General features: G+C 36.6%; 2 protein-coding genes across 6 annotated transcripts in view; one reads left to right on the top strand and one right to left on the bottom strand.

The window, feature by feature from the left end:
• The window catches only part of mpp3a (MAGUK p55 scaffold protein 3a), a 35,969-nt gene extending 22,794 nt beyond the window's left edge, over positions 1-13,175 (top strand). For all 3 annotated transcript variants that reach the window (XM_048196761.1, XM_048196753.1, XM_048196744.1), the window contains 6 exons: positions 4,926-5,087; positions 5,685-5,765; positions 6,193-6,286; positions 6,392-6,500; positions 8,586-8,714; positions 9,043-13,175. In XM_048196761.1, the coding sequence (XP_048052718.1) occupies positions 4,926-5,087; positions 5,685-5,765; positions 6,193-6,286; positions 6,392-6,500; positions 8,586-8,714; positions 9,043-9,222 (755 nt within the window). In that variant the 3' untranslated portion in view covers positions 9,223-13,175. The remainder of the gene's footprint in view (positions 1-4,925; positions 5,088-5,684; positions 5,766-6,192; positions 6,287-6,391; positions 6,501-8,585; positions 8,715-9,042) is intronic.
• Positions 13,176-22,580: 9,405 nt separating this feature from the next.
• Positions 22,581-25,082, bottom strand: part of asic2 (acid-sensing (proton-gated) ion channel 2) — a 432,822-nt gene continuing 430,320 nt past the window's right edge. For all 3 annotated transcript variants that reach the window (XM_048196722.1, XM_048196731.1, XM_048196715.1), the window contains one exon: positions 22,581-25,080. In XM_048196722.1, coding sequence (XP_048052679.1) covers positions 24,979-25,080 — 102 coding nt within the window. In that variant the 3' untranslated portion in view covers positions 22,581-24,978. The remainder of the gene's footprint in view (positions 25,081-25,082) is intronic.

Here is a 25,082-nt window from a genome sequence, read left to right as displayed (position 1 = left end):
ATGCCAAATTGTAAATGCATTTGGTTGTTGAAGCCACATATGTAAATTTTACTCCTCCCAAAATGGTAAAAAATAAATAATAAATGTGTAGATTAGGAAAAGGAGTAGCCAGATACAAGGTGCATCTTCATAGATATGGCCCGCTGGAGATGAGTATCTCTTTTCAGCAAGCAGACGCTCAAACTGCTGCAATTTAAACTCAACATTCGCATCTCATCCTGAATCTCAACACATAGTCATCTTCATTAAAAGTGGTGAATGCTAAATTCTCTCGCCATTGCCGATTCTGCTCTCTCTCCTCTTGTGGTCTTTGATCTTGAAATCAGCTGATGATAAGTTGCTACACATAGCCTATCTGTTACTTTCAGTGATGTGAACTTGAATTCGCATTTAGCTCTAGAACTGAAGATCGGATTTATATTCATTTGGCAAGTTCTCACTATTCAGACCTTTTTTCAAAATTGCAAGTTTATATCTTGCAATTCTGACTTTATAGCTCACAACTGTGAGTTTATGGCCTGGTTTCACAGACAGGGTTTAGGCTAAGCCAGGATTAGGCCTTAGTTCAATTAGGGTACTTAAGTATATTTTATTGAAAAAAAACATTACTGATGTGCATATTGAGACAAAACATTGGCACTGACATATTTTAAGATATGTCAGTGCAAGTTGCTTTCAGTTAAAACAGCTCAAACATGCATTTTAGTCTGGGACTAGCTTAAACCTTGTCTGTGAAACTGGGGAAAAATCTCACAATTCTGAGAAATAAAGTCAGAATAAGACTGTCTTTTTTCTTGCAATTCGCACTTTATCGCAATTATGAGTTTATAACTCACAATTCTAACTTTTTTCTCATAATTCTGAGATATAAACTCACAATTGCGAGAAACAGTAAGAATTACAAGATAAAAATGTGCTAATCTGAAAAAAAAAAAAAAAAAAAAAACAGTTCACCTGTCACATTTGTCTGCCATTATTTTTCACAAAAGATTTTGTAATTTTGATCAATAACTTTCCAGTAATACAATTAATATAACATTATTATATAACATAATTGTTTTATGAATTTGATTGCTAATAGCTCATAAGCAGTATTTTCACCATAGTGAAAACTTGTTCACATGTTAGTGCATTATGTCCATGATGGAGTTGTATTGGAGGGATTGAGAACACCAACATTCTTAGCTCTAGGCAAAATCATGCTCCGCAACGCTCACATACTGTTTAAAAAAGAGAGCCAGGGTTTGTTATCCCTCTGAGTTAAAAGTGTTAGAAACATGTCTACCATGTTTCAAGTCTCATTAGTTAATGAATGCTAATTTGAGGAGCTGTGAGAGTGAAGAAAGAGAAGTGATATTCAGTTCAGATAGTGTTAGACATTTGATTCACAGGCTATCACGCTATTTTCAAAATGTGTAGCAGCTGCAGAAATATCCATGAAGATGTGTCAGTGGGGACGACCAACAGGCTGACAGCTTCTCATCTGCCAATCTTCACTTTCTGACACCAGAAGTCTCTTTCTTACAGTCTGTGAAGATGAGCTTGACAAATTTAGATTTATGTGACTTTCTGTGGGTGGTGTGAATAAGTATAGCTATGATATTTGAAACACTGGTGCAAATTTTCACCAACCACCTGTAATTTAATAATTTTTTTTCCCAAGTGCCAGTTATGCTCAAATAGTTTGTGATGTGATTATTAAACTTAGTTCAAACACACCTTCTTTTTTTATCTACATTATGCTTGTTATGGATTGCTGTTGGCCTGGCAAAATTAAAATTGCTCTAAAAAGTTATTTATTTATTTATTTATTTGTTTGTTTGTTTATGTATTTATTTTGTATTAATCATGGAAATAAAAACTGATTAAACAATAGACAGATATGTAACTTTGGATATGCACTACCCTTCAAAAGTTTGGGGTCAAGATATTTTGTTATTAATACTTTTATTCAGCATGGATGCATTAAACTGATCAAAAATGACAGTAAAAACATTTTAAACATTACAACTGATTTCTATTTATTTATTTTTAAATGCTCTTCTTTTAAATTTTCTATTACACAAAGAATCTTGACAAAAAATCCACAAAAATATTAAGCAGCACAACTGTTTTCAACATTGGTAATAATGAGAAATGTTTATTGAGCAGCAAATCAGCATATTAAGCTGATTTCTGAAGGATCATGTGACACTTAAACATGTGACTGAAGTAATGACTGCTGAAAATAAATATTAAAATAATGAAATTATTTCACAATATATTACTATTTACTGTATTTTTGATCAAATAAATGCAGCCATGTAGGGCATAAGAGACTTTTTTTTAAAACATAAAAACTGACCCTAAACTTTTGAACGATAGTGTATATAGACCAACAACAGGGACAGCATGTGCAAATGGTTAGGCGAATATCATTCGTAGTGAGACTTTTCCTCTGGTTCAAATATGACCAAATCTTAGTTTACATTGAAATTAGATGAGAATAATTTACTTGACCTTCCTCCCCTCTGGCAGGTAGTACTTTCCTTTGCCCGATCTCTATGTGAATGTATTCCTCTGCTGCCTTCTGCTTCATTTAGTCCTCCATCCCTAAAAACCCCACCCCTCCAAAACCACTGTCAGGCTGCTGCCCTTCTGTTGGACACTCTGCACATTCCACCCTGCACGATTGGCTGTGCACTCACTCACTGAGTCAAGTGTGTGATAGCTAATGTGCATGATGGCGACTCTCAGCCCTTAGCCACTGACCTAGAATCATTTCAATAATCCGATAGCATTAATACTGAGAAGTGTCATTTACTGACAGCAAGGAATCTGCCTCCACAGAACATTATAAAACATCTGTATAACTTTCAGCAGAACTCAAATACCTGTAATTTAAAACATTCTGCATATCCCTTATTTCCAACTTGACTGTTTCTTAAATATTTTTGATAATTTGTTGTTGCTTTCAGCTGCATTTTATTATATTTAAATCCTATGTTTGCTGCTGATTTTTCCTCACAAATGTTACAGAAATTGTGATGAATTGGGCAGATTCTGAATAGGCCAACTTTTGGGGTAGTGCTGATGCAGAATTCAACTAATGGTCAGTTATAAATGATCTCAGAAGTGAAAGTCTAAACTGATTTTGGGTCAGTTGTTGAAGGCAGAGTGTGGCTTATGCACAAGTGTGAGGTGGTCTAATGCGCATTGTAGTCTCTTCGAAGTGTAATGCAGTGACACCCTCCTGTGGCCAGGTGTTTTCCTGGGAGTTTTACTCAGGTACAGTCCTCAATCTTCCCACACAGCTGCCACCACTAACCTCCATGTCCTGAAATATAACACTTTACAACAATTTTCATAACATCAGCCATACTGCTAGAGGGTGGGGTGAAGACTACAGGAGTTACAATACAGGATTTTCATTGAAGATGAAACTAGTTAAGGGACAGTTAGTGGTTAGGCTATGGCTAATCACTGCTTGGTTTCAATATTTTATCATTTGGCAATGTCTTTATCATTACTATACAATGTGAAAGTGTGAGTTCTTAAGAGTTTAAATAGAGTAAGTTGACTACTGAGAATTTCATCAGTTAAACTGAACTATGATTTCACTTTTAATTGTCTTTCACATTATTCTGCCATTATAGCTGTAAATACAGTAAATATGCACTACTATTCAAAACTTTGGGGTTAGTAAGATTTTACTGCATTAAATCTTTTAAACTGATCCAAATCGAAAGACAACAATTCTATTTCAAATAAATCCTATATATATATATATATATATATATATATATATATACATATATAGCCTCGAGTACCTTATTGCTTTTATAAAACGGTTACCACACAATACAAATATTAAAGCCAAAAATATGTATCAATGCGACTTTCATGAAGTAAACTTTCACTAAAAGCCTTCCTTCTGCTGGAAAAAAATAGTCCCTGACCGTGAACAGCAACAGAAGTTACATTAATATGCCATTAGATGGCAGCAAAGACTGTCTTTATGAGTGTGTCAGTCAGTAGCGAAGACTTTTATATTGAAAAGACTGAATTGTTGTGAACACGGAACAAGACGCAACTGACAAATGCTTTGACTAGCGCTGTCAGTCACGGGAAAACCCCTTAAATGTTAAAAGGACAAGATAATACATCGGACAATTAAACAGATTTTTTATTATGAACATAGGACTGACCTGAAGGAAAATGCTAAATCTGAATGCAGGTAATAAACTCGCTCAATCTATCTCTTTCTCACAACACTCTTCTACACAATACAATAAGCTTCAATGAACAATATCAATTGAGGTTATACACAGAACCATTGGGTGAAGCGGTCATAGCCGTGTTTTATTGTGAATATCAGAATCAAGGACAGGAACTAACCGTTATAATATATAATAATTCATTCGATAATAATTCATTGTTATATATAACAAGAATGCACAAAAAGGTGACATATACATATATATGTATATATATATAACAAACAATGAATTATTATCAATTCATTGTGAGTGATCCTTCAGAAACCATTCTAATATGATTTTCTCCTCAAGAAACATTTCATATTATATCAATGTTGATTATGAAATGTTTCTTGAGCAGCAAATCATATTGTAATGATTTCTGAAGGATCGTGTGACTGAAGACTGGAGTGATGATGCTGAAAATTCAGCAATTTTTTTTAATATATAGTATTTTAGAACAAAAATTTTAAATTGTAATAATTATATTATACAATATTATATTTTATTTTTGATAGAACAAAAGCAGCCTTGGCAGATACTTATTTCAAAAACATATACTCCTACTGACCTCAAACTTTTGAATGGTATAGTGAAAAAATACATAAAATGATTAGTCTTGTAATTAAGACATGTAATAAATTATGTTTTCTGATTTTGTGACCTGCTTTCTTGACTCTGTCTCAGCCGGTTTAAGGAGAAGTTTCCGTCTAAGTCGGAAGGACCGTCGTGGTTCTTCAGGAGAGGCCAATGTTACTGACCAGAATGACACAGAGTTCCTGACCTATGAAGAAGTGACACGTTACCAGCAGAGGCCCAATGAGAGACCCCGATTAGTAGTTCTCATTGGTAAGATAATATAAAACATAACATTTCAACTACAGATCAGTGTTTGGTATACTGTGTATATTGTGCACTGTATAATTTTGTAATTAGTAATCAGTAAGTATTGTGCACTGTGTAATTTTATATATGGAGGCACAGTGGTTGTCCAAGTCCTTGCCATTTTACAAAGTAAACAACAGCCTTATCAATATGACTTTGTGCCCTGTTAAACATCATTATGAATAAGACTTGGAACACATGGCAGCTAGAACAAAGAAATTATACCATCCATAAACAATTGCCTGTATCAGTTAGATGTTTGCTAACCTGGTTTACTGTATCCTACATTCTGATGATACACTGACCTCTAGTGGCAATAATGATTTTACTCAGTCTCTGTGATCTCAGTCATTTTCTGAGATCACTGTCATTAAAGTATTTTACTTTACTTATTTATTTAAATTTATTAGTTTTGTTTTGTTTGCGCCAGTATTATCCAAAGGCTTTTTTTTCATCTGTAGTCCCTGGACAGAATGTTATTCGTCAACCTAAAACAAAATATGTGGTTAAAAATACACACTAGTTTAAACTGAAATGAACTTGCTGCCTATCTTTGCGCAGGTTCTCTGGGAGCACGCATCAATGAGCTGAAGCAAAAGGTCATTGCAGAAAATCCCCATCGCTACGCCGTGGCTGTGCCCCGTAGGTCTTCATTTCATTTCCTCATTTCCTATTCAGGATAAGAAGAGTTTCCTGATAAATGCACTAGTTACATTATATACACATAGTTCAAACCATTAACATTCAAACTTAAAAGGGTTTTTAGTCTTAAAAGTTTTTTTAGACCAGAATATCTTGGCAATACATAATCAAAGTGAAATAGGACTGGGTGTAAAAGCACAAACTGACCACTTTGATGATATTTTTATGGTCCATTTTCATCCCTTTTGAAGCTTGAAAGATTCAGTTCCCTTTATAATTGCAGTCTTGGGAATTCTAATTTTTGTATTTTACACAAAGAAAAGTCATACATGTTTGAAAGTACATAACGGTGAGTAAATGACAGCATCATTTTTCTAATATCCATTTAAACCAAATGACATTTTTGGCTTTCTGTCCTCCATCGTAGACACCACACGGCCCAAAAAGAGCCACGAGAAGGAGGGAGTAGAATACCACTTTGTGACTAAGCAGGCCTTTGATACAGATGCACAGAATAACAAGTGAGTGCTGCGGTGATGTGGTCTTCTTGTACTGCTGCTCTTCTACTACCATTTGAAAATATATTGTCCTATTGTCATACCCTGACTTAAATTGTTTGTCTGTAGATATATAGAGTATGGAGAGTATAAGGAGAATCTGTATGGGACCAGTATAGAGGCCATCCGCTCTGTTCAAGCCAAGAACAAGATGTGTCTGGTAGACGTACAGCCTGAGGTAAATTACTGCAGCTTTTGCCCTGGGTGTGATGCAAGAACTACTGTAAACATTGTCATTTATAATTTACATGAAAACTATTCTCTGATCAAATTAAATTATGCACAAAAGCATATGTCTAATTACATGTTTTGTAGATTTGTACATGTTGTTTTGGTTATATTTACAATTTTCATGCATCACTTAGCCAAAAGGAAGTCTTTCTCCAATGCTGATATGTACTGACTGGTTTCACCTTCAGGTGGAGCTACTTGCCTATTGCAAAAAGCATTTTAGTTGTGCAAGACCACATGCAGCACTTTAGCCCCAATGGCAAGAATCCTTCTTATGGTCATGGCAGGCAATTTACCTTAAACTTGCTCTCATGCATTTTTAATGTGAGATTTTACCGCTACTGGCTGAAACTGAACAAGAAGTTTATCAGGGAATATGGGCCTCATAATTGACTTAATATTTGATTTTGTACAGTAAATGAACATCAGAGGATCACTGCAGCTGGGTTAAAACTAGTTTAACTATTTGAGAAAGTATCTTGGTGAGGCCCTACAGATGTATTTCTTAAAGGTGCCCTAGAATTAAATATTGAATTTATATTGGCATAGTTAAATAACAAGAGTTCAGTACATGGAAAAGACATACATTGAGTTTCAAACCCCATTGCTTCCTCCTTCTTATATAAATCTCATTTGTTTAAAAAGACTTCCGGAAAACACGCCGATCTCAACATAATACCGACTGTTACGTAACAGTCGGGGTGTACGCCCCTATATTTGCATATGCCAGCCCATGTTCAAGGCATTAGACAAGGAAAGGCAGTATTAACGTCTGGATCTGTGCACAGACAAGATAAGCCAGCAAGAACAACAGCGAAAAATGGCAGATGGAGCAATAATAACTGACATGCTCCATGATAGTATGATATTTTTAGTGATATTTGTAAACTGTCTTTCTAAATGTTTCATTAGCATGTTGCTAATGTACTGTTAAATGTGGTTAAAGTTACCATTGTTTCTTACTGTATTCACGGAGACGAGAGTCGTTGCTATTTTCATTTTTAAACGTGCAGTCTGTATAATGCATAAACACAACTTCATTCTTTATAAATCTCTCCAACTGTGTAGCATTAGCCGTTAGCCACAGAGCACAGCCTCAAACTCATACAGAATCAAACGTAAACATCAAAATAAATACTTTACTCACATAATTCGAGGCATGCATACAGCATGCATGACGAACATCTTATAAAGATCCATTTGAGGGTTATATTAGCTGTGTGAACTTTGTAAATGCACTGTAATATAGTCGAGAGCTCGTGTGGCAGGGAGCATGTGATTTAAAGGGGCAGCGCTGCCAAAATCAATGTATAGTTAATGATGCCCCAAAATAGGCAGTTAAAAAAATTAATAAAAAAAAATCTATGGGGTATTTTGAGTTGAAACTTCACAGACACATTCAGGAGACACCTTAGACTTATATTACATCTTGTGAAAAAGCATTCTTGGGCACCTTTAAATGTCAAACCTCAATAAAGAAAAGGTTTTGAAAGAGTCAGATAGATAGGGGTCAGTTCTAGATAGGCATCACGTTTTTTATGTTTTTTAAAAAAAAAGAAGTCTCTTATGCTACCAAGGCTGTATATATTTGATCAAAAATACAGAAAAACAGTAATATTATTACAATTGAAAATAACTGTTTTGTATGTGAATATATTTTAAAACCTAATTTATTCTTGTGATGGAAAAGCCTAATTTTCAGCATCATTACTTAAATCTTCAGTGTCACATGATCCATCAGAAATCATTCTATGATGATTTGGTGCATTTCTTCTTATTATTAGGATTATTTGATGAATTGAAAGTTCAAAGGAACAACATTTATTTGAAATATTTTTTTTTCTAACATTATAAATGTCTTTACTGTCATTTTTGACCAATTTAATGCATCCTTGCTGAATAAAAGTATTAATTTCTTTAAAAAAAAAAAAAAAAAAAAAAAATCTTACTGACACCAAAACAGTACTGTACACATATAGATAGTGTCATTTAACCCTTCACATTACTGTTTTTGTTGTTTGCCCTGCCACAGGCTCTGAAGGCCCTGCGGACAGCCGAATTCAAGCCTTATGTCATATTTGTAAAACCACGAATCCCAGAGAGTCGCAGACGCCGCAGTGCCGGCACCTCGCCGGGAGGAGGTGAACATGGCCGAATCACAGTGAGTCTCTTCGCAGGTTTACATCACTCAGCTCTCAAGAAACCCTGTGACACTGATCAACAACGATTCTTCCAACCTCTCAAAAATCAACCATGAAATTGGGTAATTTAGTAATAATTGCAATAAAATTACCACGACTGTCTGGCTTTGAAAATCAGCTTGAGGTTTGTCTCACTTGCAGAATTTATGGGAAAATCACAGAATCTACAGGCACAATATCGCTAGCTTGATTATTATATATTTTTGCACACATCTTCTGACATCTCTTTCATTTCATTCTCACTATTAATATTCATGCCCTACTTTCTCTCATCTCTTCATTTTTCAGGAGGAGGAACTGCAGGAAATGCGTCTGTCTGCGCAGCAGATAGATCAACAATATGGTCATCTAGTGGATCGGGTCCTGATTAAGGAGGACACTGCCAGTGCCTGCGCAGAACTACGTAGCATCCTGGAGAGACTGGAGCGGGAGACCTTCTGGGTTCCTATGAGCTGGGTCAAGGCCTAGGACCCCCCCATTAGCTTCATTCCAGACTGTTGGCCAACACTTCCACTGAAGGCTTCTTTTCTTCCATACGGTGCAGTCGGACTGCACAGGTTCTCCTTGGCCTGGCTTCTTTCAGCCATCCACTATCTGTAAGGGAATGTAGAGGTCTGCACAGGATGGATTTTTCAATCCCGATCCTGCCCACTCCCAATAAAAATCGTATAGTTTATTCCGTTTTGTCCCGTTCCCTCAAACAAAAGCCCATAGGAAGAGGTCTATGCAGATTTTTCAGTCCTACTCTGGTTAGATTCTGTCTTGTTCAGGTGTCAATGGGCTATTTTTTCTTATTTCCACACACACAACGCTTCAGAGCTCCAGTGACAGACTTGTGCGTGCAGTTATTATTACATAATTATATTTTGCAGGAGCCAACGAGTCATTTCTTTCTGCGCACATATCAGCACATCCTGATTTTGCAGAGTTAGCAGACGCGTTCCTGAGTCAACATATTTTTTTTCCAAAAATTACAACATTCCTGTCCAAAAATGAATCCTAACCATATCCCTACCCCTAAACCTAACCATACCCATAAGTTATCCCTAAATCAGAAGGAAATGATAGGTGAATAACACTGATCTAGAAGCACCAAACCCTGACTGTAAGCCTAAACTTGACATAAACTGTAAACTTATCCCTCAAATCTGATTGGTTGATTGGAATGTTGTTCCAGGATCAACAAAGATTTTGCTCCAGGAACATGAAATCAGGTTCTGCCACATATCGGTATCTTCCCTTCCGCACACACTCAGAAATTCAAAACCCGTCCCGCGCCGTATTCTGTTGCAACGGGTCTCGCAGACCTCTAGGGAAAGCATTAAGAGACTAAAAAGAGGGAAACAGGCCATTGAGGGTGTCTGTCTTAATACAGGTTTTGTTTTCAGGCTGGGACATGCAGGCACATAAGCACTTATATCGGCATGAATGATATAATTTATTTTTTAATTACTTTAGTTATTTATTATTTGCCTCGTTGTGTCATAACATTTGTTCAGTTGATACTTGATATCTTCCTTTTAAGTTATTTCAAGAGTTTCAGTAGACTGTTCACTAAAGCAATACTTCAGTTATAACCAGATTATATTTTCAGAAAGGTGTTGATATTTAGTATTGAATGTGGAATATGGTTACCATAGAACTCCACATCTGGCCATAGCAAGTGGGAAATTTGCAGACTGAACTGTACATTTTTCTACAATGCACAGTAAGCCTTTCCCACGCACTCCCATGCAGAGACTCATTTAGCAACCGTAACTACTTCAGTTGAAAATCATTTGAAGTTTTAATTTCATAAAGTGTTGCTTATCAGACTTTGTTGTCTAATTTAATCACAGAAATCAGGTTATTTTTGAAGAGCACGACTGATCAATGTTTCACAGGAAAATATTAAACTCCTGCTGTGCCAACAACTGTCTCAATGCACCAAGCTTTTCTTCTCAGAGATTTTCTTCATTCGGTGGGTTACGAAATACCACGCCAAAGCACTTACGCTACACATCATCTATGTAAATATGTAACTAAGCTTCCTGGAGTTGAGGTTTGTTAGATGTAGATGAACTGAGACAGTGTTGAGTTGAGACAGTAACACAAAGGCCCCTTATTTTAAACTAGACTTTGGTTGTAAAGGTTTAAGCGACAGTTCAGCGTGATACGTTTATGAGCTCATGCATCTTTTGCCATTTAACTGTCACATTCACAATTTCTCTAGGACTTTCTACCATTTCCCAACATATCATACAAATCCTCTTGATCCTACCTCACCCTGTTTTTCAACTGAAATCTGTCGCTTTTGTTGTAAGCTGCCGTTCTTTGGTGTAAATTCTTAATTGTATGTCATGTACTGGTTGCAAGTAAAAATCAAAACCAATCAAGAAGTTGGCTGTCTTGAATGTGTGGAAATGTGAATTTTATGACTAACGCCACCTCTTATTACATTTGTCTATTGCATTGAGATTGAAATGACAGTAAGCAGTACTGCGTGTTTTTGTGGATTATTCTGTCAGCCACTCTATTGTGCATTAACATTATGAATATATTTGCTGCGGGCAATCAAACCCGAGACTGTGTTATCCCATTTCCAAGCTCAGGTTATTGTTTTTTATCTGTTTCATGTTAGACTGCATTTATGACAGTTTGACAGCTGCTGTCTTAAAACAGAACTGAAATAAACAATGTTAGATTTGTTCAATATTTGAGGTGTCCACGACACTCAGATGAATCATTTCACCTAATATGCAAGCGAAAAGGTATATGCATCAATCAGACGGGGTGCTAGCTCTGCCAAATTCAATCTGGGAGTAGTGAAAAGATGGAGAAAACAGCTAAACAACACATTCCCTCAGTGGAGTCATCCTGTAATCCTTTAAAAGCATCAAAGAAAAGCCAAGTGTCCGATTAAACAACCAACCCACTGGCGGAGACCTCTGAGTGTCAGACTTTCTTATTCATTAGTAGATCGTGGTCTTTATTTGGAAAATGGACAGAAGGCCTGGGCTCAGTGAAAGCCCGGCTATCTTAAGCCAGCTTTATTTCGCAGGTCTCTGAGCAGTGGCATATTTGTGTGATAGACTTTTATCCACTTAATTGGGCTGAGAGGGAGGGGATGTGATGCTTGGTAATTGACATTTGTTTGATTGTGTGGGAAGAACTGTTATTTGTTTGGTGGCAGAAAGATCCTTTGAAGTAATCCCGTCTCAGCCTCGTTCTCCCTCTCGAGCAATTAAGTTCTGGAACATTTTGGTTGCCCTATAAGACAGATGGGAAGACGAAGAGAAAACAATTAAAATGGGTGGTGATTGATCTCATTAGTATGGAAGTCTTGGCAGAGGAGTGGATTTCTATTACCAGCACAGAATCATAATGCCATAAACACAACATTTTTAGAAGGAACTTAAAAGTGAAGTTGAAGCCAACAACACACACACACACACACACACACACACAGTGTGATTAACTTGTGCGAAATACTATACTGAAAATGCAAAACAGACATTCATCCTTGCGAGGTAACAATATTCTCATTAGCTAGTTTATTCATTTATCTGAGACTTTTGTGTTGCGTGTGTCTGACAGCATGCTAATTTACACTGTATTGTGTTGTGTATCATTAAGGGCATTGCTAATAACTCTGATAAAGGCCAACATTAATGATATTTTCAAATCAGTAGCCTGCTTGGCTTTTTCATGGCCTACCTTTATTTAAGTTTACTGAATGTCATTAGAGCAATTGATATTGCAAATACGCATTGGGCGGGTTTTGTAATTGTATCATTGTTTAGTGCATCCTGGACTCTCAGCTTTTGCAGTTTTGCTTTGCTGTTCAGACTCCAAACTCCTGATTTCTATTACATTGAAGTAATTTAAAATGTTTCACAAGCATCCTGAGGCTCAACTATCAGCCTGTTACATCAGACATGCCATGATGTCTGTTTACGAAAGCAGCACCGCTGGCATTATAACTTGTTAAAACTTAATGAGTATACTGTACTGTTAGAATTTTTTTTTGCAAAATTTGTACCTTTAGGGGTATACGACAACAGCTTGTCACTGTGGCCTAAAGGGTACATTAGTACCTTAATGTGTACTTCAGGCACTATGAGTGTTTTTGAGGATACTGCCCTGCTGACAAGCTGTTGTACCCCTAAAGCTCAGATTTTTGTATATTTCTTTCTGACAGCAAACTTTTTTGCATCTGTGATGCAGAATTACCTTACTTTTTACTTTATAGCTCAAAACCAACTGAATATCTGTCAAGTCTTACTTATTCTTTTTTTTAATAATTAATGCAAATGTAAAGTGACCAGTGAAGAGGCTGAGGACAGCTTTGACTTCATAAACAAAAACGAATGAACTCTGTTTGGCTCATCAGAATGAAAATTCATGTGTGATTATTCTTTTATTAAACCATCTTCGTCTGTCGTCTGTTTTTAGAGTCGATTTTGCTAGTTTAACTATGGCAGCAATGCCTTTGAGAACCACAAGAGGACATACGAGGGGTAATTAGATGCATTATAACTAAAAATAACAAACATCCATCCATCCTCCCAATTAACCGCTTGCACTATGCATGGTCATGGGGATGCTGCACTGTAAAAAATGACCGTGATTTTAACAGTAAAAGACTGTAAAAATGCTGCGGTGAAAAACTGTCAATTGGTTTACAGAAAATTTCCGTACTATATACGGTGAATAACTGTAATAGATTTAACTGTACATTTAATGTAATTTTACGGTAAAATACCATTAAATTCACAGTTTTTGGAAGTGAAAAATAACAATTCATTGTAAAATTTACAGTGAAAAACCGTAAATTGACATTCCCACAATTCCCTGCGTGACACTTCACATTTGATATATTTTCGTTGAAATAACTCTGTTTCTTCTTAGTTTTTCTCATTTTTTTTCTAATCAGTTATGTACATTAGGGTTTTATGTTACATCTAATGTTGTTAAATTACAGTTTTTTTCAATTGCTAACATGCTTTTGTCCATTCTGTAGTCACATTTTCAAAACTCTAAACACATTTAGCAGAACATCCGTCTGTTGTGACCATACCATTAACACAATTCATGTCGTTTTCACACAAAATGCAGTCAATTAACACATTTCTTAAATGCTTAAATTTTCTTTTCATATAAGCTTACCCCATACCAAAATTATGGATCTTTCTCATCTTATTTGCAAATGCTTAAACACAGCAAGTCAGAAATGAAGACCCAATGTTCCAATCTTTAAATATAGGATAAAACCTCTAATTCTGCAACAACAGCAGCTCAAAAGTATTGAAAAAATATACAAGACAAATACTGAAACAATTGATAAGCATTTTTAATTAGCAGATCACTGAAATATTGAGAAATAGCAGATTCCAATCTCAGTTGGAAGCATAGTCAGGCGTTGAAGTTATTTTCATGGACACACAGTAAAATAGGACTCTTTGAATCGGATTTGTTTAGTGTGGATGAAGAACAACACAGAGGAGCAGAGAGAAAATAATATCTGGGTAAGGGAGAAGAATAGATGAAGGAGGAAAGGAGAAGTTGGATCAGGACAAGGGAGAAGAAGAGGTATGGGAGAGGAGGAAGAATGCTGGACTGTGCATCTCTGTTTTTTTCACTTACACATGGAAACCTATGAAAGCTTATTTCTGCCATGAATAGAAAATAAAAAAGGTAATTATGTCTTTTTATCTCACAATTCTGACTTTTTAAACTCAATTCCTATAGTTTATATATCACAATTCTGAGGGGAAAAAGTCAGAATTGTGAGATGTATATTCACAATTGCAAAATAAATAAAAAAATAGAATTGTGAGATAAAAAGTCACAATTACCTTTTATACTTTTTTATTCTGTGGTGGAAAAAGCTTCAACAATAACCAAAGGCCATGTATGTTGGATTTGTTGTTGATCAATGGCAGCAATTTCATGTTTTCATTTCGGTAAAAGCTTCATGTAAATCTTTTACTACAATGATTCCACTACCATTGTTCCATATATGCAGAATATGTGGTCTGCGTAGGGCACTAACTACCAAGGGGACACCATCCCACCCTTTATGAGGGCACCATCAACACCACACACCCAACCCCAGAAAGAGATTTCAACCAAGGGGGGCACTGAAGTCCTGCATAGGGGACTTATCTGACCAGTAGCTGCCCTGAGCAATTCTGTTACTTTCTTCTTCTCTTTTTCTACTGCACATTCTGTAAATAATGACTCACTTCTGTTGCCAGGAATGCACACATTCAACACTCAACCAAAAATGTAGAATGGCTTACATGCATTATACTATTACTGTAGTAAAAGGAAACTGAATTATAAAAACAATGGATTTCATATTTTCTCCAGTTAGAACCGAAACATGACAAGTAATGCAGTTTTCATAATGCCATCAACTGTTAGTATTTTGACAGTCATTGCGCTTTGATTGACTATATGTTCATGTTGAATAGAAAACTAGTGCTATGTTTTGACAGAACGACTCGATTTTGAATCAGGTTTTCTGTATTTTGATAGAGTTAGTATGTGTTGAAAAATGTTTTTAGCATTTTGAAATGTGGAGTTTGTATTTATATAACAAAATGTTGTTTTGGGCAGAAAATTAACTATTTGGCTAACTGTGTGATGTTTGTGTGTTGCTGTGTTAAGAGTTTAGAAAAAGTACTTTAAGTATTGCTAAACGCTTGTTAGCAATTGAAAAAAACTGTAATGTTTATTGCATTTTTAAAATTTCATGCATGTTACCATGATGGTGTTTAGTGTGTGTGTGAATGACACTGTGTGCACCTTCTATATGTTAGTATTGTGCTTCTCAGCTTGTGGAAAAGCTGCTTGTGATGAACTTTGATTCATCATGTGACTCATATCACCACTGTGTTTGGTGACTGTCAGTGTATTATAAAGGTACAAAACAGATATTAGTACTTCATTAGGTTGGTAAATTAACATTATATCAGTTAATGAAATACGTTATTTTACCGTAAATTTAACAGATTTGTTTTACGTTGCTACTGTATTTTTTACGGTAAAGTTCTGGCAACCACAGCTGCCGTTTTTTTACCGTAAATTTTACTGGGATTTTTTTTTACAGTGTGGAGTCTAGCATCTTGAGCCGTATACTGTACGCATTCATTTCACACTTACACCTTTTTAGTGCCTCCAGTTCATTCATATATGACAAAACATTTGGGAGTCAAATCAGAAAAAAAAAGAAGCAACAAGCATTAGAATATTATGTTTAACTCAGCACTTGATTGATAAATGGAGCTCAAAGTATCACAGTGAACATTCAAACGGCCTAAAAAAAAAATAAAACCCTGCAGTTTCTACTCTTACGCATGTAGGCCAACATCAGCTAGCTTGCCATCCGCATTAAAAAAAAAGGCTATAACCTTTGTTTGCAAACACTCTAAGCTGAAATTAGTATTCTATGTTAGATGCGCAGGAAAATAAAAGCTTTGTGTCATCTTTGAAGGATTTAGATAAATTACCTCCTGCAGAACATCTTCTCCCTGCATATACCTGTTGTATTTAGCCTCAGGGGGCTTATTCAAACACCGTATTTTCTTCTGTGCTACAGATTGGATTTATGTCATCAAACTCCAAAAGAATCATAACGAATAAAAAGCACAGATTTGAGGATTTAAACATTCTAGACAGACCGTCAACATCACAGAGCCATTGGATAGTATGCTTTTATGCTTTTATGCTTTTATGGGGTGGGGGGTCAGTTTAAAAGGTCTGGGTAAAGGTCTGGGTAAATACAAGTTATATTCTATTGGCTGTGTGCAGTCAATTTGGCAAGCTAAAATAAAAACCAACACATATACCTCAGTTTGTAAAAGCAAACAATCTACTGACAGTTAAGTTAGTAGGCTTGTTGGACTTCATGCAGCACTGCACAGACTGATCGGCGGCTGACTTGAAGCAGTAAATGCCAGATAGAAATTTTCTGACTTGAGACAGCGCTGACAACATCAGCTGTTTCACGATTGGCCGGATTCACTGCATGACAACAATCATGTGTTTTGTGATTATTCTAACACCTTCAGGTTCATGTCTTTCCTACGGGAAGCAGAAAGTGTCTGACGTCACGTCTCCATTTTCAGCTCCTCCCGACTGCAAGTGGAAACAAGCACTTAAAGCACTTAAGGGGCCGATACATTAACCACAGTTCAGCAAATTCTCAGGCTAAACCAGGAATCCACGCGATCAGATATTTTGCGTGAGAGCGAAAAAGAGTTCACAAGCAGAATCACTGTGTTGACCAAAAGAAAGCAGCTTGTGGCTGTGCTTCTGCTACACTGTAAAGGCCAGACAATGGTCCTTTTTTGCCTATACAAATGTACTGAAATTTCGCTAATGTGACCACTCCTTAACATTTCAGCTATGAGCTTATGCTGCGTTCACACCATGTCATAACCATATGTGACCCAGGACCACAAAACCAGTCATAAGGATCAGTTTTTTGAATAAATAAGCTTTCCATTGATGTATGGTTTGTATGTGACAATATTTGGCCAAGATACAACTATTTGAATATCTGAGGGTGCAAAAAAATCGAAATATTGCGAAAATCACCTTTAAAGTTGTCCAAATGAAGTCCTTAGCCAATTCATATCCAAGTAGGAAATTTACAAAATATCTTCATGGAACATGATCTTTACTTTATATCTTAATGATTTTTGGCATAAAAGAAAAATTGATCATTTTGACCAATACAATGTATTTTTGGTTATTGCTACAAATATACCCGTGTGACTTATGACTGGTTTTGTGGTCCAGGGTCACAAATTTACAAGATGGCAACCCTTGATGTTCTCCCCAGAGCTATTCACGTCCTCCGACTCTGATTTATGCATTTCTATGTCAACACTGACAACGCTGAAATGAATCTGTAGCAGTCAGGTGGTACAACTGGAGCTCTGTAAGTTATTGAAATGTTATGTGCTTTGAGATATGAGGTGATTTAGTACCTTCTCTCGTCTTGTGATGCTTTGCAGACTCTGCCATGTGCGGGTTCATGTGTTTTGGAGGAGGTGTGGGTTTGGAGATGCTCTGAAGGGAGGGTGGGATCTTAAGCTTTCAAAGCTAGCTGGCTATTGTTATCCTTTCTGAAATTGCCTTCCCTACCTTTAATGGCACAATTAAGTCCTTGGAGAACAGGTTCACAGAATTGCTGTAAATGCCTCATACTGAGATTATTATTTGTCAGCAGGAAGTCAGAAAGGAGCATTATTGTGGATCCAAATGGCTGACACCGATGCCACGCTCATCATTAGTTGTTGGGCCACTGTTTAAATGCCATTGATTTCCTCAGGCCTTGTTATATTTTCAGTGCAGCACTCTTAACATCAGGATATACACCATTCGATTAGCCAGCAGAGGCAGTAAACAAGAGTGGCAAGTGATTGCATACGACTTGCCCTCAACATAACTGCTGCTTGTGATTTACAAAACACATCTAAAATATGTTTGGTATTTGGGTGTGGAAATAATTGGCGAAACCACTCTAATTCTGATTACTTTTGTGATGGAAGGGACTGATGGCTAAAACAATGAAAACAATTTCTACCAGATAAGCAGTTTGGAACTGGACATACATTATGCGAATAAATGTGAGCTTAAACAAACTAAAATTTGCTGTAATCAAGCATCATGAGAATATTGTGTCAGCCTCACACCTGTAATCTTAAGAGAGTGAATTTTTAGTGTGAACTGAGCAGTCTGCAACTGACTTTACTTCAGTATTGTGATGTATTTTCAGTTTTGTGATGTAGGCAGCTGACTTGTTGCCTCGCTGCCTTATCAGGCAATGACTTGATTGACTAGACAGTGTTTGCGCACAAAGGCACCTCATGAAACTGATTTCGGACAGACTTCTGAGGCACTGGTTTAATGATTTACAGCAAAATAGCGTGAGCTTTGGTGAGAACTAAACAAATATTTAATTACTACAATAGTAATTTCTCGCTAGAAGTGACATCAGAAGTGGAAAACGCTGGTCAAAAACATACATTTACACACAAACCAACCACCCACCACAACTTTCAGACACCATCTATATTTTTTAGCTCGATGGTAAAGGAATGGGAAGAACATGGGATTGTGGGATATCAAAGGCAGCGAAGGTCGAAGGCAGCAAAAATCGATCAGATGAAGGTATCTCAGGAAACAGGAAGCGAAGCTAACATTGGATTCGGACGTGCTTTGATGTCTTCCTACCTTGGTTTGCATCCTCCAAAGGCAGAATTTTTGAGATTTCGGACACAGCCATTGAATAAAACAAATAGAGAGTGTGGCTTTTTCCCTTCTGGGAATCGATAAGATATAGATAAGTGAGCGTTTCATTCAGTTTTCTGTCAAAGCTCACAGCAGATGGCCGGGCCGGCCCAAGCCTTTATTGGGCCCTAAGCAGAATTTTATTTGGGGGCCTCTTGTTAGAATAACTTAAAGGATTAGTTCCCCTTCAAACTCAAATTTCCTGATAATTTACTCACCGCCATGTCATCCAAGATGTCCATGTCTTTCTTTCTTCAGTTGAAAAGAAATGAAGGTTTTTGAGGAAAACATTCCAGGATTTTTCTCCTTACAGTGGACTTCAATGGCCTCCAAATGGTTGAAGGTCAAATTACAGTTTCAGTGCAGCTTCAAAGTGCTTTAAACGATCCCAGACAAGGAATAAGGGTCTTATCTAGAGAAACCATCGGCCATTTTCTAAAAAAAAAAATAATAATTATATATCTTGAACTAGCTCTATTAGAATTCTGGCTCATTTTCCCAAAAAAAAAAAAAAAAATTAAAAGTTTACTCTTAGCAGCATCTACACTGCTGAAATTCAAATAGAGAAGAAGAAGAGAGCTAGTTCAAGATGAGCATTTATGGTTAAATGTATAAACTTTAAATTTTTTTTTTTAGAAAATGAGCAATGGTTTCTCTAGATAAGACCCATATTTCTCATCTGGGATTGTGTAAACTGTAATTTTGACCTTCAACCATTTGGGCTCCATTGAAGTCCACTATATGGAGAAAAATCCTGGAATGTTTTCATCAAAAACCTTAATTTTTAATATGTTTAACGTTTAATATTAAGCTGCTGTCACTTTAAGACCTGCACGCATCTAACAAAAAGACACACATTCATTTTTTTCTCAAATGATTACTTTTACTTTAGACATAACCAACTGTGTTTATGTAAACCTAGTGAGTATTTGACAATATTAGCGCAATCAGACGTAATCGGGCGCTGTTTGACAGGCTTTTAGTGTGCATGCGCTTCAAGTTTCTGGTCTCAGAAAAAGCGCATGTCAGAACAGCATATGAATGAAATGTTTAACCGGCAAGGCTTTAAAGCATATGCAAATAATGAACTTTTGTGATTGTGAATAAGTGCAGTGTCCAGTGAGTGTAACTCTATTGCTGCGTTAACATGTGATGTAGGGCTGCACGGTATTGGAAAAAACTGACATTGACATAAATTTAACAGATTACTTGAATAGCTCTATTTGGAAATAATTATTCTAGAACGATTGGGGTGATTTAAATGAAATAAATGAGTGTTTTATATTTTTCAGGTAAGTATTCAGGTCCAGAAAATGAATAATCAAATGTAAAATAACACTGCATAGTCTTCACTGTATAAATTAAATATAATTAATCTGTTAAAGCAAATTTTCTCTTTGTATTTTGTTGTTTGTTAACATTCATGAAAGAGAAAGCAGCAAGCCTGCTGTGACTTTAAGACCGAATGCGCGGATCGTTTATAATGATACACATCCGTTTTCTTTGTTTGCATTACCTAAGCCATAAGAAACTGTGTTTACAAGGACATTTTGACATAATTCTGCGTGTATATGTCCGTTCAAACACAAATAGATGCGGAAGTGGTCCGAACGCAATTCGGTGTTCACGTGCGTCTGCGCGGCTCCGTGTGACACGTGCAACTTTGGTTAATCTTTGCAGTTCCTTTGATGTGACTATCGTGGATACGCACATCGCGATATCTTTGCTAAAACGATGCATTGTGCAGCCCTAATGTGATATGAACGTACGTCGAGTTGTACAGTATTATTGGGACGGAGGCACTAGAACTGCAACTGATCAAGCTGTCATTTCATATGCTCTTGGGGGCCCCCTGGTGGCTACGGGGGCCCTAAGCAGCCGCTTAGTCTGCTTATGCCTTTGGAGGGGATGTTCTCTGGTTCTACCCAAACTGACCTCATCAAAGAAGGAAGGCCATTCCAGAGGGGAAGTATTTTCAGATTTTGATTAAAGATTAGGAAGACAAAACATTTTTTTTTTTTTTTTTTTTTGGACTGACACAAATGATTTGTTCACTACAAGACTAATAATGTGCACTAACAAAGTAAATAGGATCAATTTTGAAAATAATGATAGTCCACGGCACTCAAATCTTATTGAAAATGTTTTAAAAAGCCTTTATTTCATCATGGCTATAAGTGCTCACGAACTGTGCAGCCCTTCTTTTGCATTCTTTACTTCAAGGATCAATTTTGATTTCATTACGACTAAGGGAAATCACTAGAATTGCAATTAAAGATTACAATTAAAGTTAAATTTGCACATATTTAGTCATTCCATATCCTGTGCTGCACTGCAATGGGCAGATGGTAGGGTAAAATGGGGAAAGATGCCTCAAGAACCATGTGCATTTTAATTTTTAAAGTACTAAATCAACTATTCTTTTTAAAATGTGTTTTGACAATTTAGTTGAATAAATGAATAACCAATGACAGACAAGGCAGAATCCCAGTAAAAGATATATATAAAGATATATTATAATCTGAAAGGTAGATTTATTCTATGACTTAAATAAATATGTAAATATTTAATTGCCCATATTTTAATTGAAAATATGACATATAAATTCAAATTGAATGATTTCACTAAATTAGCCAGTAGGTTTTAATAAACAGTGAATATGTCTGAAATGTACATGTATCTCATAGAATTTATGAGCATCTATGATCAAGAAGAAACAAAAAATAAAGTTTTCTTACCCTTACTTCATCTTACCCTACTTTCGACGGTACCATATCAAATAAAAAAATAGACAAACCAGCAACAAGAACCACAACAGCGAGGTAACACTTGTATTCATAAATCAGTAAATAAACCATTCATAATTAAATATTTAATGCTGCAGTGATGACAATGAACAGCAATAACATCTTATGCAACGTGACCTTAGAAAGCCTTGTGACGCAATTTCTGGTCAACTTTCATAGCTCAAAGTTACAATTAAGTTGAAAGGAGCTGGTAGCTAGGTTTCTTGGAAGTAAATGGCATGCAGAGCCCTCACACTTGAGTTCATACATTATCTCTGAGCTCAAAAACAGCTCTTGTTCTTCATGATGTTTGTATGTTTATAAGGGTGTTGAAAATGAATTTCTTGCATCTTCACTTCTTTGTTTCTTCTTCACTAGGTAGAGCCACAAATAATCACACTGTCAAAATTGTATTTCACCATTTGTTTCTGACAACCTAGACAGACATGCATATCCTTCACCCGTGCTCACGCCCACATGCACGCACATGATACAAGAGAAACCGTTTAATCGAGTAAGAAGACATGATAAAGCATGTATAAAATAAAAATATTTCAATCAAATTTAGAAACAGTGGATTTCTTTGTGAAAGCAGTCCTTGAATAACCCAATGATGGAAAAAAGTACATTGGATAGATAGATAGATAGATAGATAGATAGATAGATAGATAGATAGATAGATAGATAGATAGATAGATAGATAGATAGATAGATAGATAGATGCAAGTGAGACATAGGCAAAGACACAGTTGCTGTAATCCATTTATCCTTTATTGTTTTCATATAAGGTTTGAGGTACTGAAGCAATTACCTTGGAGTTAGAAACCATCAACCCCTCTGGTTTCTGCTAATGAGAAAATAGCAAAGGTGACATGACACCCCTTTGGTGTTTGTCCACATGGCAAGAAAGAGTCTGTCTACTAAAATCACTGTTTAACACTATGAGTGGCTTCTCAGTTCACGGTTTTGTAAGTATGGGGCGGACGGTGTTTGTACTGTGTATGTCTGGTTATTTTTTTCTTTGCATGTGCTTGAAACCCTCTGAGGTTCACAGATCTATCTTTGACACAGATTTAAGAAATCATCACATTTTAGGGCAAATAAGGATAAGACGTTCATCCTCTGCAGCCCATTACACAAACTGAATTGCAAATAAAACAACTAAAATCATCTACATTCGGTCACAGATACTTTGCAAATTAGGAAAGTGACCCGACTGCGTGTTTTCCCCGACTACTTTTATAGAATAAAACATAACACATATTAAGCAACATGTGTCTGTATTAACAATCGCATGGCTCTCTCACATGCTGCAAACAACACATTCATTATTCTGTTCCCTGTGGCAAAATTATAGCGTTTCCGCTCCTTTATTAAATTTTGCGTTACGATATAGGTGCAAATCACACCTCTTAATACTCTTGCCCCAGAAGTGGGGCATGAAAATAACTACTAATAATCCTGAAACAAATATATCTTAGCATGGATATTTATGACAGAAATTTGCATACTGGCTCTAAGCTCAAATCTGATTGGACAAGGGTGCCCTGTGGGTCACATGTGGATGCCTAGGCTTATTAAACCAGATTACCTTTTATTTATTCATATGCAGATTCTAGGAGCTTGTCAACAAATTCATGGTGCAACACATCTGCCAGGGGCCTTAGTGTCCCAGAACAATTTGTTCAAAAGCTTTACCTACAGTTCCAAGACACAAGCTCTTATTCTTTCTATTCATTTTGTGACTGAATTTTGCACCAGTCAGTATTCTTAAATTGAATATTGAAGTGAGTTAAATTGAGAAATACAATCAAGCTCACTCTCACCACCCAGAACTGGCCCTCTTTTCATTATTTTCAGCCAAAGGAGAAAAAATCTTTGCGAGAATGATTTTGCCTCAGTTAATGGATTTTGGCTGAAACACTGTGCACATGTTGAAGAATGAATAGGTCAGCTGAGGCTTCATTCATACTAATGTATAGTGATCTGAGAACCACATATTTAGTTCACAATCACACATTTGAACTGTCTATCATCCATCATCGAAGAACACTGTGGGAAAATATCAGATAACATATGGCAATTACAGTATTACAAACCGCAGCACAGATGAAGAGCTCTGAAATGATGAGATAAAGACTGAACACACATAATAACCACCATGAACACCTCTAAATCCTTTATATGTTTGAAAATGTCCCATTTAAGGAGGCTGGGAAAGTGGAATCATGATGGCTCTCAAAAGTCTCTGAAAAGAGTACTCTCAACTCTGAATTAAAAGCATGAAAGATCACATCAGCTTTCTAATATCAGTTTTAAATGACAAATTAACACCTCTTACATTTGACAAAATGAAAACCGTATCTCTTATGCAGAAAGCAACAAAAACTTTTTTTTCTGCACTTTCTTTGTTCATCATTTTTCAAGTGGGATCCGGAAAGCATTTAGAAGAGCCATACGCAGCCACAATGGGCTCATAATGGTTGCTATTGTACCGTGACCCATCCGGCTTTTCTATGAAGGATAGAAAAATAAAAGGAAGGAAGGGGCTCTCGGTTTTATGATGCATCCCTGATACATCAAAAAGCCAAATGAGATGCTAGAATCACATAGCAAACGAACAGCACAAGAAAACAAAAAAACGTCTCCACACGTGAGAGAGAATGACATGTTCGAGAAAACCTTATTGTAACGCATGAAACTGACACATGCACAGTTAGAACAGTTTTACAACATTTTCTCTGTTAATAATTTACAGTGTTTTGGCAGTAAACTTCAAAATGGCGGCTGGGGGGAGAGAGAGAGAGAGAGAGAGAGAGAGGATGCGAGAACACGCCGAGGCCGGGTGCATTTGCAGTTCCTCACATGCTCGTGTTTTCGTGTTTGTCTTATGTTTACAAGTGACTGTCCTGACAGGTCCACAAACTTCTGCTTTCCTTCATGAGTCCAGAACAAACAGATGGTGTTTGTGAGAAACTTTGGGGTCCTCATGTTCCTCAAGAAGCTCCTTGGCTTCGAGTTCTCATGTTTATGCCAAAAGATGACATGTTGAGAAAAAGAAAAGCAGTCTGTTTCCTTCTTTTTCCTCTGTCCTTCACCCATTGGAGTGGAGAGGCCCGGCTCCCCCTGGTGGTGTGGAGGGGAACAGCGCTCAGCAGGCGATCTCCTCGAGGGTGCCCAGGGTGGTCTGCAGGGGAACACTGACTGTGTGGCTAATCGATTCAGAGTGGTTTACCACCGGATCACATGTACTCT

This window comes from Megalobrama amblycephala, linkage group LG1 (assembly GCF_018812025.1).
Source record: "Megalobrama amblycephala isolate DHTTF-2021 linkage group LG1, ASM1881202v1, whole genome shotgun sequence".
Lineage (NCBI taxonomy): Eukaryota > Metazoa > Chordata > Actinopteri > Cypriniformes > Xenocyprididae > Megalobrama > Megalobrama amblycephala.
This window is presented reverse-complemented; position numbering and strand designations above follow the sequence as displayed.